The sequence below is a fragment of the Carlito syrichta genome, unplaced genomic scaffold (genome assembly GCF_000164805.1).
Source record: "Carlito syrichta isolate Samal-C Ts95f unplaced genomic scaffold, Tarsius_syrichta-2.0.1 Scaffold100616, whole genome shotgun sequence".
Taxonomy (NCBI): Eukaryota; Metazoa; Chordata; class Mammalia; order Primates; family Tarsiidae; genus Carlito; species Carlito syrichta.
In genome coordinates this window covers 448662-464212 of record NW_007044712.1, presented here as the reverse complement: position 1 = coordinate 464212, position 15551 = coordinate 448662, and the positions used below count along the sequence as shown (strand labels likewise).

General features: G+C 40.5%; 1 protein-coding gene across 1 annotated transcript in view; it reads right to left on the bottom strand.

Annotated features, from left to right (window-relative positions):
* The window catches only part of SLC9A9 (solute carrier family 9 member A9), a 621198-nt gene that overhangs the window by 307100 nt on the left and 298547 nt on the right, over nt 1–15551 (bottom strand). Inside the window, exon 9 of the mRNA XM_008064167.1 lies at nt 9779–9867. Coding sequence (XP_008062358.1) covers nt 9779–9867 — 89 coding nt within the window. The remainder of the gene's footprint in view (nt 1–9778; nt 9868–15551) is intronic.

The window sequence follows — 15551 nt, the reverse complement described above, 5'->3', positions numbered from 1 at the left end:
GCGGGTCTCGAACCCGCGGGCTCAGGCAATCCACTCACCTCAGCCTCCCAAAGGCGCGGGATTACAGGCTGAGCCACCGAGCCCGGCTCTCAATTACTCTTAACTACATGGAATGCTGATGATTTCTAGAGAAAGCAAACCACCAGTGGCAAGATAGAATAAAATATCTGTCACAAGGTAAAGAGGTGAACAGAATAGAAGATGAGATAGTAGCCAGGTACAGTGGCTCATGCCTGTAATTCCAAAACTTTGATAGGCCAAGGTCAGGAGTTTGAGACCAATGTGGGCAACATAGCAAGATCTCGTCTCTACAGAAAATAAAAATTAATCAGGCGTGGTGGTGCATGCCTGTAGTCCCAGCTACTCAAAAGGTTGAAGTGGGAGAATCACTTAAGCCTGCAATGAGCCGTGATTGTGTCACTGCATCCCAGCTTGGGCGACCGAGTGAGACCCTCCATCCCCAAAAAGAAAAAAAGAAATAGAAGATGAGATAAGCACCAACACTTTGGTGAAAAAAGAAAACACATTTCTTGGCTTTACCTATTAAGGTCCTCCCAGGGTAGTAGTAAAGAAAAAAATTACATGAAAAATGTTCAAGAAGAATCACAATTCATGTCTTACTTATCTTTATTTCTCAGTGAGCCCCAGTACCTGGGACATAAGAGGTACTCACTACTGAGTGTAACAAATAGCCAACTGAAGTCCTTACTATGACGCAGGTTGGTAGTGGAGTAAGGCTCTCGAGGAGGGGTTCACAGACAATAATTCTTTCTGGGCAGTGTGTTCTTGCCACGATGTGGGAGCTCCACTCTCATTAGCATTTAAAAGGGAGCACTTATTAGCTGAACTACTAAATGTCCTTTATACAATATAATGAGTTTCATTGAAAAGAATCACCAGCTTAGCTAAGGAGAAATTTAAACACTTCGCCATCATTTATAAATTCAACCCTTCCAGGATGGTATTTTTAAAGATATTTTGAATGAAGAGAAGAAGAAAAGTGGTAGAAATCTTGACAAAAGAAATGTAATTAGAGTAATAAAAAAAGAGGCAATTTTATGCTTTATGAAGATATCTTTGATCTTCTCAGATGCCAGGAAGGCAGGGGCATTGTTGCCCATGACAATCTTTCTCCACTGTGCCTCGGAACCGGTACCTGGGATGAAACGTGCCTGCTTTTGTTAAAAGCGATGGAGAAAAAAAATGCACAAAACCATAATCAAAAGTCACTGTAATGCAAATCAATAAGTCAGAGACACATTGCAGGAAACTCACACAAGTAATGGAATTGTACTTGATCTTTCTTTCAATATCTCAGGATTACCCTAGACATTTGCTTTATGCATCCAACTCATTAAATTTAAATTAATGCATCATATCAAAATTAAATAAAACCATTTATTAGCATATATTGTTTCTCCTCTCTATTTTTTATCTTGGAATGTTCATGGTCATAATTCATTCATTCATTAACTTACTTATTAATTCAGCAAGAATTTATCTAGCTTCTAAGTTCTAGGCAAAACCAGACAGTAAATTTCCATAAACTTTTCATATAGACCACAACATCCTAAGAGGTTAGAAAGGACAACAATATGCCTGGAGCCACAGAAGGTTAAGATAAATTTAGATGTCATAGATGCATATTGTTTATTAAAAGGAAGTATGGTGAGTGTTAAGATTGATGTCATTCATAGAAAGTAATTCACCATGTTTTCTCATAACTATCCCTTAAAACCACACGAATACTACTAATTCCAAAAAATCTATTGTCTAATCTTTCCTAAGTGATGCTATCGTGGTTATCTTTATATGGCAGAATTCTGATTATTATCATTACCTCTATGGCCAACAGCCTTAAGCAATTATTATACTTATAGGATAGAATTTCCCCAAATGTGGACACTAACAGGTCCATGTGAACTCACCTCTCTGCTTTAGTTCTCAGCTTTCTCTCTCTCTCATGCTTCCCTTACCTGCTCCCAGCCTATACCTATACCAGAGGCCCTACACACCCCTACCTCCTTCTCTGAGGCATCCTGGGTCCTAGTCACAATGTGTTTACCTCTGTGTCTGGGTCTTTTCAAGTTCTTTCTTAGTTTTATGTTTTTGCAGATTCTATTCTTTTTGCTTTCATCCCCCATGAAATCTGCATGATAATCTCCTAATTATCCTTATTATTTAAACTCCAAAACACCCAATCCCGATATCAGCTTCCCATGAGCACCTCACATCCAGTAAGCAATCCAGTTTTCTGGTTTCTGTCACATGTTGTGGATCCCTTTATGGTAACACGTGCCACATGGGGTTGTCTGTGCATGTGAGTATGTGCGTGCACACACATATGTTTGTGTGCAAGTGTGTATGTCCTGCTTTACTGAGACATCCTAAGGGCAAGAATCATGTGTTATTAGCCTTTGTCTCTCTGGCTGCCAGCATGGTGCCTGCCATGTAACCTCTGCAGTGCTTAGAACATACACAGTCGATGTTTGAATTAAAAAGCTGGAAAGTTCTTCAGTCATACCCTGAGACACTGTGTGGTGGCAATATAAGTTTTGTCCTCTCTTTTGTAGGAAGTCTTAGAAAAAGCCATTGCAACCACTCTGGAGCTGAGAGTTTTTCCAGGAAAACACACCCCGCCTTATGTATGAACTATTTCACCTCAGTAGGAACCAGGGACTTTGGTTTTTGATTGCCTCGTCCTTGAATTTGCTTTGACAACTAGTTAAAATGGTATAATTAATTATTAGGCCTCAGGATCAATGGCAAACTCTAATCTCTCCTCTCATCTCCACATATTGCAGTCTTTAAGCAAGTAATCCCTACCTAACTCTAGTTAGAGAGAAGGAACCAGATACATATCCTCTATGTCAAGTCACAGAATGGCAGGTTTAAAGCATGATCCTTAAAAAACAGTCATTTAGTTTAATCATTTATTTTACAGATAAGAAAACTGAAGCTCACATGTGTTACTGGTTTTCTGGACGCTCAGCCAAGTGTTCTTTTCACCATATTATCTTGCCTCTACCATATTCCAGATTTTTACATGAATTTTCAAAGTCATGCCCAGAACATTCAATTTGGCTCCCATTGTCTTCTTTTACTGGAAATTTAAATTTGGTTTTGCATTGCTGCTTTTCCATTTAATGGTGGTAAACTCTAAAAATATCATCTGGGGGGCATGGAAATAAAATAAGCATCTGGAAAGAATGCACTATAATGAAGATGTTATTATTTGCCCATAAATGCTAGACAAAGAATTTGGCTTTTCAAAAGCAAATACATGAAAACATCCATGTCCATTTCAACTTGGATTTTTAAGAAAAAAATTAAAATGTGCTCAAATCGGTAGATTTCCAAACACAAAGGAATCAAATACTATATAAGATAAATGAATGATTATCTGAATTAACTGAAAATATAATAAAGATGATCAAACATTCACTCATTTATCCATTCAAGTTTTACTGAATAAATGCTAAGCCCTACAATTGGTAACATCCCATCTTCTAATCAAATAATATTTAGTAAGAGGCTAAATAGTTTGAACCACAAAGTCAGAAAACTGAGTTTGAAACTTGCTACTTATAAGTCTGGCAAACCCTCTAATATATCATTTTTTCCTTACTGTTTCATTCCCATCAGCATACAAAAGTAGGGTTATTTCTCTCACTTTAAAAGAAAAAGATTTTTTTTTTGGTCTCACTTTTCCTTCTAGCTATCACCTCATTTCTCTGCTGTTCTTCAGCAAAACTCCATTGAAAGACTTGTCAATACAAGAGTTTTCCAATTTCTTTCCTCCCATTCCTCTTGAACTCATCCTAATCGGGTTTTCACTCTGCCACTCTGCCAATATGGTTCTTATTAATGTCATCAATGACATTCGTGAGATTCATCTGACTTGATATTCCAGCAGCATCTGGCATAATCCATCATGCTCCTTCTTGAGACATTCTTCCTTGGACTTCTAGAACACTGTACTTTCCTGGTTTTTCTTTCTCCCAATGGCTACCACCTCTCAGTCTCCTTCGTTGGTTTCTTATAACATTAGAGTACCTCAGGGCTTGGTTTTTGGACTTCTTCTCCCTCACTTCCTTAGAGACTTCATCTCAATATTACCTCCATGCTAATGACTCTCAAAATTATATTTCTCTCCTGGCTCTTTCTTCTGAGTGCCAGCATTCTATGACCAACATGCTACTCAAAATCTCCACGTGATTGACTAACACCCATCGAAACCTCAACAAACCAACACTGGGCTTTTGATTGTTCCCCAAACCTGTTACTCAGACAGTGTTCTCTCACTAACAAACGGCATTTCCATTCTTTTAAAACTTATATCGTGTGCCGGCCTGTACTTCAAAGGCCTGCACTGTTTTTCCACCTCATTCAGTCTCTCCATGACCTGTCACTTGTCACTGCTCTGATATTGTCTCTCATACTCCTTCCTCCCTTCACTCCATCCCAGCTGCATAGGCAACACCCTCTGGGTGCCCTTGTATCTGTTGTCCCCAGTTTCCAAATATCCCTGCCCAGAATGTCCACATAGCTTCCTCTTTTACTTCCTTCAAATATCACTTTCTCACTGAGGGATTCCCCAGTCACTTAATCTAAACCCCCAAGCCTGCCTCTCCTCCCATAAGCACACTCCTAGGTCCCTCTGCTCCTTTCTTATGGGCCTATGTCTTACCATGAACACACTATATATTTTGGTTATTTATTTTGATTACTATAAAGTTCCTCTACTAGAAATTCTTTTTTGTTCACTGTTGTACCCCTAGCACCTTGAACAGTGGCTGGCACGACGTAAGTTCTCCAAAAGTATTTGTTTAATGTATGAAGGTCATTAGTGATCATAAGAAGAGCTACCTCTTAGGTAGAAAGGTAAGAAGAGTGTAAATGAGATAAGTACTTTGTACATGTTAATGCACGACCAATGTTAATTATTTACATTCACATCATACACCCATGGATATCTGTTGGAAATAATTTTTTTTTTTCAGTTGGAGTCTTACTCTGTCGCCCAGACTGGAGTGCAGTGGCTGTTCCCAGCCACTACAGCCTCGACCTGCTGGGCTCCAGCGATCCTTCCGCCTCAGCCTTCCAAGTAGCTGGAACTACAGGCGCGCGCTACCACGCCCGGCTAATTTTTTTGATTTATTGTAGAGATGAGGTCTCGCCAAGTTGCCCAGGCATGTCTCGAACCCGCGGACTCAGGCAATCCACTCACCTCAGCCTCCCAAGGTACGGGATTACAGGCTGAGCCACCAAGCCCGGCTGGAAATAATTTTTAAGTGAGACCTGCGAGAGGGGAAGGAGAAATTCTAGTTAAAAGGGATGGCAAGGAAGTACATGGTTTTGCAAGTCAGCTTCAGGCAAGGTCAAGACAGTTGATGGGAACACCCTGGAGTTTGGCCCAGATATCAAACTCCCAGGCCTGCCTGGAGAGTAAAGGGATGGAGAAGGAAGAGGGTGGGAGGTAGCTCAGACGAGTGGGTTCATGCGGGCTGTGCACAGTCTTCTGGATGGCTCTGAGAAAGAGCTCCAGGTTACAGACCATCGCATGCGGGTATCCATCTGAGTATCACCAGCAGTGCTCAGCTCCCAGAACAAGAGTCAGGGCTTACAGCTTCTGTCTGTCTCTAAGGGCTGGATGTGCACACCCTAAAGCAACAAGCTACTCCAAGTCTAGCGAAAGAAACTCCTGTATATGGTCACATACTCTTTAATAGGATGCTTTGCTATTCAAAATACAAATCTTTATGGGGGTAACAGCACCACAGTGTCTTTATTATGCTGCTTTGTGTCTAACACATAGTGATGTTATGTGTTTTTTTCATAGGTTGGAGCAAAAATTAATCACCTACATCCGAAGGGTCAGTATCATTTACAAAATATATCTTACAGTGGAAAAAAATTTAATTTTAAAGAGACACTCTAATTCTTGAAGCCAGACAGAATAAGTAGTTCTCAAAAGCCTTGGTATCCAGATATAGATATTTGATTAACTGGTATAGACACAGCTGATGAATAAAACTCTTTTGTAAATCGTATCATCTTTGAATTGTATAACCCAAAGTTGATTTACATGGATTTCCCCTAGACTTAACTATTGGCTTCCTAACACTCATTAAACCATCCTGGGAACAGAGGTAAAGAGGCTGCATTGCTGCTACTCCTGCTATTGACAGTGTGAACACAACGCGGGGAGATGTAGAATCATGTGATGGAATCATGTGATGTCACAGAATGCTTTCCAAATCTTTCTCAATTTCAGAGAGATCACGGTAGTAACCTCTACCATACGTGCTTCGGCATGTCTCTATAATTTGTCATTGATATCCCACCTGGAGTTTGAACTTTTCTTGCTACACTTGTGCAGATGTGACCAAGGACCTCTAATGACACTACTTTCAAAGACTCTATATACTAGGCCCTAGACTCTATATACTACAGTGGGATATGTTTGTGTATATCTATGCATAGATACATTAGTAAACATAAATATGCACATATATATGCTATGTATGTATATATTATGAGAGAGAAAATAGAAAATAAGCAGAAAAGGACAGATCCTAATAGAAAGAAAAGAAGTGGAAGGGAATTAACATTCATTAAGCTTTTGCTATGATCCACGTATCCAGGAATGAGGGCAGTATGAGGAACAGAGATGGGGCACACTTTTATCTAGATGTTCAAGAATGAACGTGTAAAAATCTCCTTCCCTAGCTGGGCTCAGTGGCTCAGTCTGTGATCCCGCGCCTTTGGGAGGCTGAGGTGAGTGGATTGCCTGAGCCCGCGGGTTCGAGACTCGCCTGGGCAGCGAGACCTCATCTCTACAGTGAATCAAAAAATCAGCTGGGTGTGGTAGTGCGCACCTGTAATTCCGGCTACTCGGAAGGCTGAGGCGGAAGGATTGCCGGAGCCCAGCAGGTCGAGGCTGCGGTAACCGGGAGCGGTCACTGCACTCCAGTCTGGGCGACCGAGTGAGACTCCAACTCAAAAAAAAATCTCCTTCCTTAAAGGAGAATGCTGTAAAATGGATGCTGGCAGCCTGTCAGGGAATGCTTGTCAAGGCATTCTGAAGGAGAACAGAAGGCTGTGGGCACTGATTTTGGCTCTGTTTCCCCTAGGTGCTGGGCTGCTGTCTCACCATGAGATGAGTTATCTTTGAAGTTCTGCTGAGCAGTCTAGATAGGAGATTTAAAAGTGCAAGTCCCTAAACAGGGTTCAGTTTCCCAGAATACAAATGCTCAGAGAACCAAAAGAGGTCACAAAAAAAGCAGCCCAAGACATTTCTCTCTAAACCCTAGGGAATGTCAGTAGTATCCATAATTAAAAGGATTCTGGAAGGCTATATATTGGAGGCTTATGGGTATTGGTATCAGTTTTTTTGTTTTGGTTTGGTTTTTTTGGTTCACTCAAAGGTCCTCAAAATTTCTGTAATTGTATCTTGTGATTCCTCTGAGGCATTTGAGGTGATGGGCAGAGGGAAAGGGTGACCTTGTAGAGTCCCTGGTCAGGCAAAGGTAGGGTCAGGTCCTGCTGGACTTGGGATATGACAAACAGAGAGGGATAAAAGCAATAGCTATTTTGGAGAACTTTAAAGTGAGACTTCAAGAATTCTTGTTTTGGGATTCCTGGCCAATTACAGGTTTTGCTTTGATGTCATTTTTGCTTTCTCTACTTCCACTGCTCCAAGTCAAATCAGCTGTCCTAGCGTTGTCAGGTTTATTCTAGAACACTCTCTACTTGTATTTGCATTAGGGGCTAGAATGCATCATTCAGTTCAATTCTCCATCATTCCCTATATTTGCACTCCTTGCCATATAATTTTGCAGTGCCCTCCCACTGTGACTGGGGACCTGCTTGGTCCCTGGACTTTGGACTGAGTCATGTAATTTTCTTTAGCCAATACGATGTTTAGGAGATATGACACAACTAGAAATGGAATTTCTTTAACACTGGGGCTTGTTCTTCTACCAAGGAAGAATAACAGACACATGGCAGCGGCAAAGGGGCCCCAATCAAGTCTACCATAGAATAGAGGCCCCAACAAAGTCACAGACACATGAATGAGCTCAGTTGGTACAAGAAGAAGCACCTAGTCCAACCCAACTCAAAGTGGCTGAACCCGGTAGGTGTGTGATAATATTGCTAAGTGCCATTGAGATTGTGTGGTTGTTTGTTACACAACCAAAACTAACTGATAAAAGTGCCATTGATCTATGTCCCTCATGTCTGCCAGAGCAATATTTCTAAAATGAAACTCCAATTATCTTAAAATTATTTTGCCTAGGACCCTTTAACGACTTTTTGTTATGAGATAAATTGTGTTCCTCACACTCCAAATTTGTATGTTGAAATCCTAAACCTTAGCACCTGAAAATGTGACCTTATTTGGAAACAGACATTGAAAATCAAATTAGTTAAGATAAGGTTATACCAGAGTAGCATGGGCCCTTACCCAATATGACCATGTTCTTATGAAAGGGGAAATTTGGTAGCAGACATGCACACAGGTAGAATGCTATAACCAACATGAAAGTAGAGAATGGGGTGATGTGGCTATAAGCCAAGGAACACCAAAGATTGCCAAAAATTCTCCAAAGGCTAAGAGAAAGAGAGCAGATTCTCCCTCCCAGCCCTCAGAAGAAACTAATCCTGACAAGACCTTGATCTCAGATTTCTGGCCTCTGGAACTGCGAGACAACACGTTTCTGTTGTGTAAGTCATATCCCATTACCTTTAGAATAAAGTCTAAGTTCCTTCACAAGGTATGTATGCCCTTTTCTGAGCTGGGCTATATCTATGGCCTCATCCCTTCCCGTATTCCATTGACCTTGCCCCATTCACTAGCCATGTTGAACCATTTACAGAACTTTAATAGACTGCTTAAGAAACTTTGTCCATGCTGATCCCTTGGCTTCAAATGCATTTCCTGCTACTTGCATCCTCCACTACACCCCAAATCTAGTTAACTTCTCTTTGGATTACAAGTTTCAAATCAGTCATCATCTCTGGAAACTTTCTCCTGACTTTCCCAATCCTAACTATGGGAGGATGCTCTACTAATGCTCCCCAAACATACTATACAGATATTTCTGAGACAGCACTTACCATGGTCAAACTGTAAATAATTGTTTGCTACACATCACCATCCTTATGAATAGACCTGATAATGAAACTCTTGAAGGCAGGGTCATGTGCTATCTGTCCTTGTATTCCTAATACCTTGGCACAGAGTGGCTGTGCAGCAAATGTCTGTGGAAGGAATCTATGTGAGTTCATAAGCAAATATCCAAACAAATGTGTTCTTGGCATACGAGAGATACATTCTGCTTGTGTGACAACTGGCAGTTGAGTTTGCTTGGAATCAAAAGCACCCAATTAAAGACCAAACATCACTTCCTTCTTCTTCATTTCCTTCTCTCTTTATAACTACCCAATCTCACATGCTTTATAATGCTTTTAGATGTAAGTGACTGTGAATTATTACCGAATGCAGGCCTTTCATCTTCAAGAGTGACAGGCTAAGTTCCACATCTCTCAGGAGGGAGAGACTATTATAACTATATTTTTGCTTACCAAGAGAATTGTTAATGGTTATCCTGGAGGGGAAAAAAAAAATCTATAAATATCCCACCCGTAATGAAGCCTTAAGCTTACTTTCTTCCTTTACTAATGAAATTCTTTCCGAGTATACTGCCAGAATCGCTACATAACTATTACACCAAGAAAAGAGACACAGACTGTAGTGAGTTTTTTCTTTTACCTGTTTAGTCCTCATTTTGGAAGCCAATGACAGATTGTTGTAGGTATAATGTGCCTGTGTGACTCCACAGAAAAGGACAGCAACTATCCCTGAAATTAAAAAACAGATCAGTCAAAACCAATTTTTCTTTCTCATCTTAGTTAAAGGGTAGGGCTGTCCCACCTGGAAACTAGATAGGGTGTCAGCAGAGTTAAAACTGCTAATAATTACCATGACAATGAAACCTGGGTAAATCTTGCTACTTACTTTCAACAGGGTCTTGTGGGGTCAAGCCTAAAGAAAAGCACTAAGAAGTAGACTGTAAATAAAAGTGAGATGTAGATTCCTAAATGATTCCCAGTTGTGAGTTAGAAAAGTTACATTTGTAAGCACATGAACAAAAGACTCTGCATAGTCAACTCTGGGTTTTTCATAGCCAGTGCCAACTGCTTTGCTGCATCTTACACTAAATACTGGCATATTTGCTCAAAGACAGTCGCTTTCCACTGTGTACCTAGGGGAACCTGAAGAGGTTCCTGTCATACCATGAGTTAGTATTAAAAGCTATGAGTCACAAACCTAAGACACCTACAAGGTTTTGTTGCCCTGCCAATGCTCCTACTTGCCAAGCAAGAGAGAGAAGTCCTTGTTTGCTTGTGTGACTCCTTGGCAAGGCTTGGTGCTCTGTTCTGGGGTTGCCATCATGTAATGAACACACCCAAGGCTCATTCTGTCAAAGGCAAACAAGTCTGTTCATGTGTCTTCCCACCAGCAGTGGGCCTTCAGCTGTTCCTTGGCCAGCTTCAGGGTTTATATCTCAAACTACACGATACCAGCTTTAAATGCGACATGAAGTTACATACACATGAGATGCTTTCTAGGGACAAGGAAATAGAAACCCTGAGACAAATGTGCTATTTGTCCCTGGGCTCTGTTATTGTCCCAGGGCTGGGGTAGGAAAGAGGTGGGAGCCACGCTCTACTTTGGATTAAAGATTAGATCAATTATGGGAAATTTGGCATAGAGAAGAGCTTTGGGAAAAACACAAGATATAAGTATTCCTCAACTCAGACCAAAGGGATTGAATTGAATTTTAAGCAGCAGAATCTTTCCAACTAAAAACACTCATAAATTAAATGCTGATGATTCTTAAGAGTATAGAGATATGTGAACAGAATACTGACATTTCAAATGAATCTGCAATGAAGAATTTTCAAGAACTGAGCTTATTTTTTCATATGTAGACTGTACGCTTCTATTTACATGTTGGCTATTTTTCAGGTTAGCATTGGATAAAATATTACTAAGGCATATTTACTTAATATAAGTGCATAGAATCTATATAACTTATTTCCTTTAAACATTATGCTTCAAAGGTTTTGACAAAGGAATAAAAACAAGTAAAAAATTTGACCATGAAATTTATCTTCAGTGTTTCCACAGATATTTTTTTGTAACTTTTCAGTTTCTTAGCATGTCTTCAAAAATTCTAAGAAAAAAATGCTTATCAGATATTATACTTTACTCTTCACAGAATTTCTATTAAAAAAGAAAAAAACCCAATAACAACAACAACAACAAAATAGCAAAAGGAGGATTACCCTGCATGCTGTTTCTGGTAGCAAATATTTCTCTTTATTGATTTAAAATGTGATTTATCTATCTCTGTCAAGTCTGTAGTCTATTGGGGGTTTTTCTGGGTGAGGTTTTGCTGACCCTCTTATTGCTGTGGAACTGTTCTGCCTATATATTGATCTGTGGAGAAGTAGTGAATAAAAGGGCAGGTGTGAGTGTGCACAGTGAATAAACTCATTCTGAGAGCAAAAACAGGTAACAGGGAAGTATTGTAAAAGGCAGGTACTAGGGAATTAAGATTGGTCAAACACCTACTGTGGTCCAGGAATGGTGCTTGTTATATTTGCACCGCCTTATTTATTGCAATGATTTACTATCTCACATTAACCAGCCACTCCCACTGCCGTTCCTCTTGTCATTTATAGCATCTCCAGTCTTCTGCTGGTCAGGCCAAAACTTGGGGATCACCCTTTACTTCTTTCACTACACATCAACGATTTTGTTGTCTTGTCCTTCAAAACTTACTCTGAACCCAACAACGTCCCAACACCCCCATCCCCAGCATCCTTTTCTAAACTACTATATTTTTTAGCCTGGATTATAGCAATATATCCCTAACTAGCCCCCCTGCCTCACATGGTGGCACCCTGAAGTCGATTTTTCACCCAGCAATAGAGATTCTTTAAAGGTTAGACCACTTCAGTCCTTGGCTCAAAACTGTGTAACGGACTCCTGTGGCTTAAAAGGCCCTCCAGAATCTGGTCTGTCCCTTCTCACCTCTCCATCATTTGCTGACATCATCTCTTACCAGATTCTTCCTCTTGCCTCTCACTACCACTACTCATGTTCTACCACAGGGCCCTTGCACTTCTAGGTCCTACTGTTTGGAAAATTCCTCTCCAGATAACCACTTGACTTCCTCTTTCTCTAAGACATTTGTTCAGATGTTACAGTATCAGACAGGCCTTCTCTATCCACTCTGTCAAAATTATCCTTTCTCGTCATTCTCCATTTGCCTATCCTGCTTTGTTTTTTCCATATTAGTTACTGCCACCTAACATTTTGTATATGTATGTGTTTATTTTCTGCTTCCCACACTGTAATGCAAAGCTTACTGAGTGCAGGGGTATTCATTGGTCCCTAACCCTTAGAGAAGCACTGGGAACATGTTAGGCACTCTGTATTTTTTTAATAAATAAGTGAACATTCCTACTCCCACTAAACAAGTAAGACCCTAAAGTAATTTACTCAAGGTCACCTTGAAAGTGGCAGAGCTGAGATTCAATATTCCACAGACTCCCTGTGCTTTTCTGCCTATAATAGACCATCTGTGAATGTTTTAGGGTGATCTTAAGTCATTGAGAAAATATCATTTCTGATATCCCAGGGAAATAGCCAGAGATCTGATGACGAAGATTACATATCTGAGTTGGCTGGGCTTGTCATTAGAGGGTATCTTCCTTAGTCGCACCATTGGTTTTTGTTTTCTTGCCTCTAGTAGAACACTAATGGGCAATGTTTCTGCTAAACACTTTTTGAGTTTTGTGTGTATGGATATGTCATATAAACAACAAACAATGAAGAGTGTGTCTATATGACCAGAGGCTTGCTGCTGTAATTAAAATAAAGCAACAAAATTGATCTGACCCTTAGTATTAGCATACATAATCATAATTCTATAGCTTGGTAATTAATTAAATCTCACAAATTACTGTAATTAGTCTGACTTTTACAAGCCAAACACATTTTGAAAATGTCTCATCTAAATACATCCATTATCTATAAAATTCTCTGCCATAGAAACACATTCGAAGTTGACAGCTCTCTACCTTATGGATGTACTCTTTAATTATCATCATGTTTTTCCATACCCTCGCCTGCAGGACTAGCTGTGCTGCAATTACGTGGGGCCGTAGGCAACTCTGAAATGCTCTGGAGTCTCAGGTGCAGGAAAGAGGGGAAAGGGGACCAGGTGCTTATGAGCCAGTCATCAAACTAGTGCCTTGGCTCCAAACCCACCTATTTATTTTCTTTTTAATTTTTTAAAAGATGTGGGGTACAATTCAGGGTTAGGTATACAAATGTTCATCATTCAGCTACCCTTGCTGATGAGGTGTGCCCCTCGTTCCCCTGGCAGTTTCCTGCAACTGCCAATCCCACCCCCGCCTCCCCTGGCAGTTTCCCACTACTACCAATCCCTTTCTAATAGTATTATAATTGTTCAAGGTCCGCTTATGAGTGAGAACATATGGTACTCTGTTCTTTGTTTCTGTGATAGATCACTGAGTATGATAGACTCTAAATCCATCCAAGTTGCCGCGAAGTCCATATGTTTGTCCTTCTTATTGGCTTCATAATATTCCATTGTGTATATGTACCACATTTTTTTTTTATCCAGTCCAACTTCGATGGGCAGCATGATTAGTTCCATGTTTTTGCTACTGTGAATAGAGGTGCAATAAACACGCATGTGCGGGTATCTTTTTTATAGAATGATTTGAGTTCTTCTGGGTGCATTCCCAATAGGGAGACTGCTGGGTCATATGGAAGGTCAATTTCTAGTTCTTTCAGAAATCGCCACACTGTCTTCCATAGAGGTTGTGCTAGTTTGCATTCCCACCAGCAGTGTAGAAGCGTTTCTTTTTCTCCGCATCATCGCCAGCATCTGTTGTTGTTTTCTTAATGATGGTCATTCTTATTGGGGTTAGGTGGTATCTCAATGTGGTTTTGATTTTCATTTCTCTGATGATGAGTGAGGCTGAGCACTTTTTCATGTGTCTGTTGGCTGCCCATATAGCTTCTTTTGAGAAGTGTCTATTCATGTCTTTTGCCCACTTTTTAATGGGGCTGTTTGGTTTTTTTATTTTCGGCACATTTGAGTTCCTTGTAGATCCTGGATGTCAGGCCTTTGTCAGATATACAGTTGGCAGATTTTTCCCATTCTGTGGGCTGTCTCCCTACTTTCTTGATGGTTTCTTTTGCTTTGCAGAAGTTCATCATAAACCCACCTTTCTTTACTGGCTCTGGCTCTACAGACCATGCCCCGCTTTGCCAGAGCTATTGGGCTCTGCCAATATGAAGCATGAGAGGGAAACTAGAACCCAGAGTGGGGAGAGAAGGACCTGTTTCTTCCCATTTGCCTGCTCCTTCTGTCAGCTGCATCTCAGCAATGGCATTTTCTACTTAACAAGTTACCGGGAGATAAACTAGGACATGATTTGTACGATTCAACTATTAAGCCTATTCCCTTACGCATTGTTTTTTGCCTTCTTTTCATCTTTAATTCCTTTAATTCAAGGGAGGCAGGTAGAAATGTGCTCCTCATGTCTAGTAATTCAAGCTTAGACAATTCTCAGTGATACTACAGTTAAGGTACCAGACTTTCATGAGTTAGCTGGTGTAATCTGCTATTCACTCACTCAACTGCTATCTAATTTTATTTATTTATTAATTATTTTTTAATAGCTTTAGGGGATATAAATAGTCTTTGGTTTCATGGCTACATTGTACAGTGGCAAAGAAGTCTGGGCTTTCAGTGTACCCACCACCCTCACTTGTGTACATGGTACCCGACAGGTGGTTTTTTGTCCCTCTACACCTTTCCATGCTACCCCTTATCTACTGAGGTCCTGTAATGAGCAGAGCACTTGTCATGGATCTGGGGAACACAAAAATGAAGACATGCAGGCCTAAGACTCAAGCAGCCTTATGTTTCCCAACAGAGACAACATGTACACAAGACATCTGATATGAGGTAGAAATGTAGTGGGTGATAAGAAAATAGGAATCCTGATTTCTTTCTGGCTAGAAAGGTAGAAATGGGGAAAGTTTTCCTGAAGGATACAGAGGCATGTGGGTCTTGAAAGACAAGAAAAGGCTGGGCGTGGTGGCTCATGCCTATAATCCCAGTACTTTGGGAGGCCGAGATGAGAGGACTGCCTGAGCCCATGGGTTTGAGACCAGCCTGGGCAACCTGTTCATCATAAACCTCATCTCTACAATATATCAAAAAATTAGCCGGGTGTGGTGGCGCACACCTGTAGTCCCAGCTACTTGGAAGGGTGAGGTAGAAGGATCGCCTGAGTCCTACAGGTTGAGGCTGCAATGGCAGTGAGCATGTCACTGCACTCCAGTATGGGCAACAGAGTAAGACTTTGACTCAAAAAAAAAAAAAAAAAAGACAAGAAAAATTTGAGAGTGCAGATTCAGGGGTAGAGGT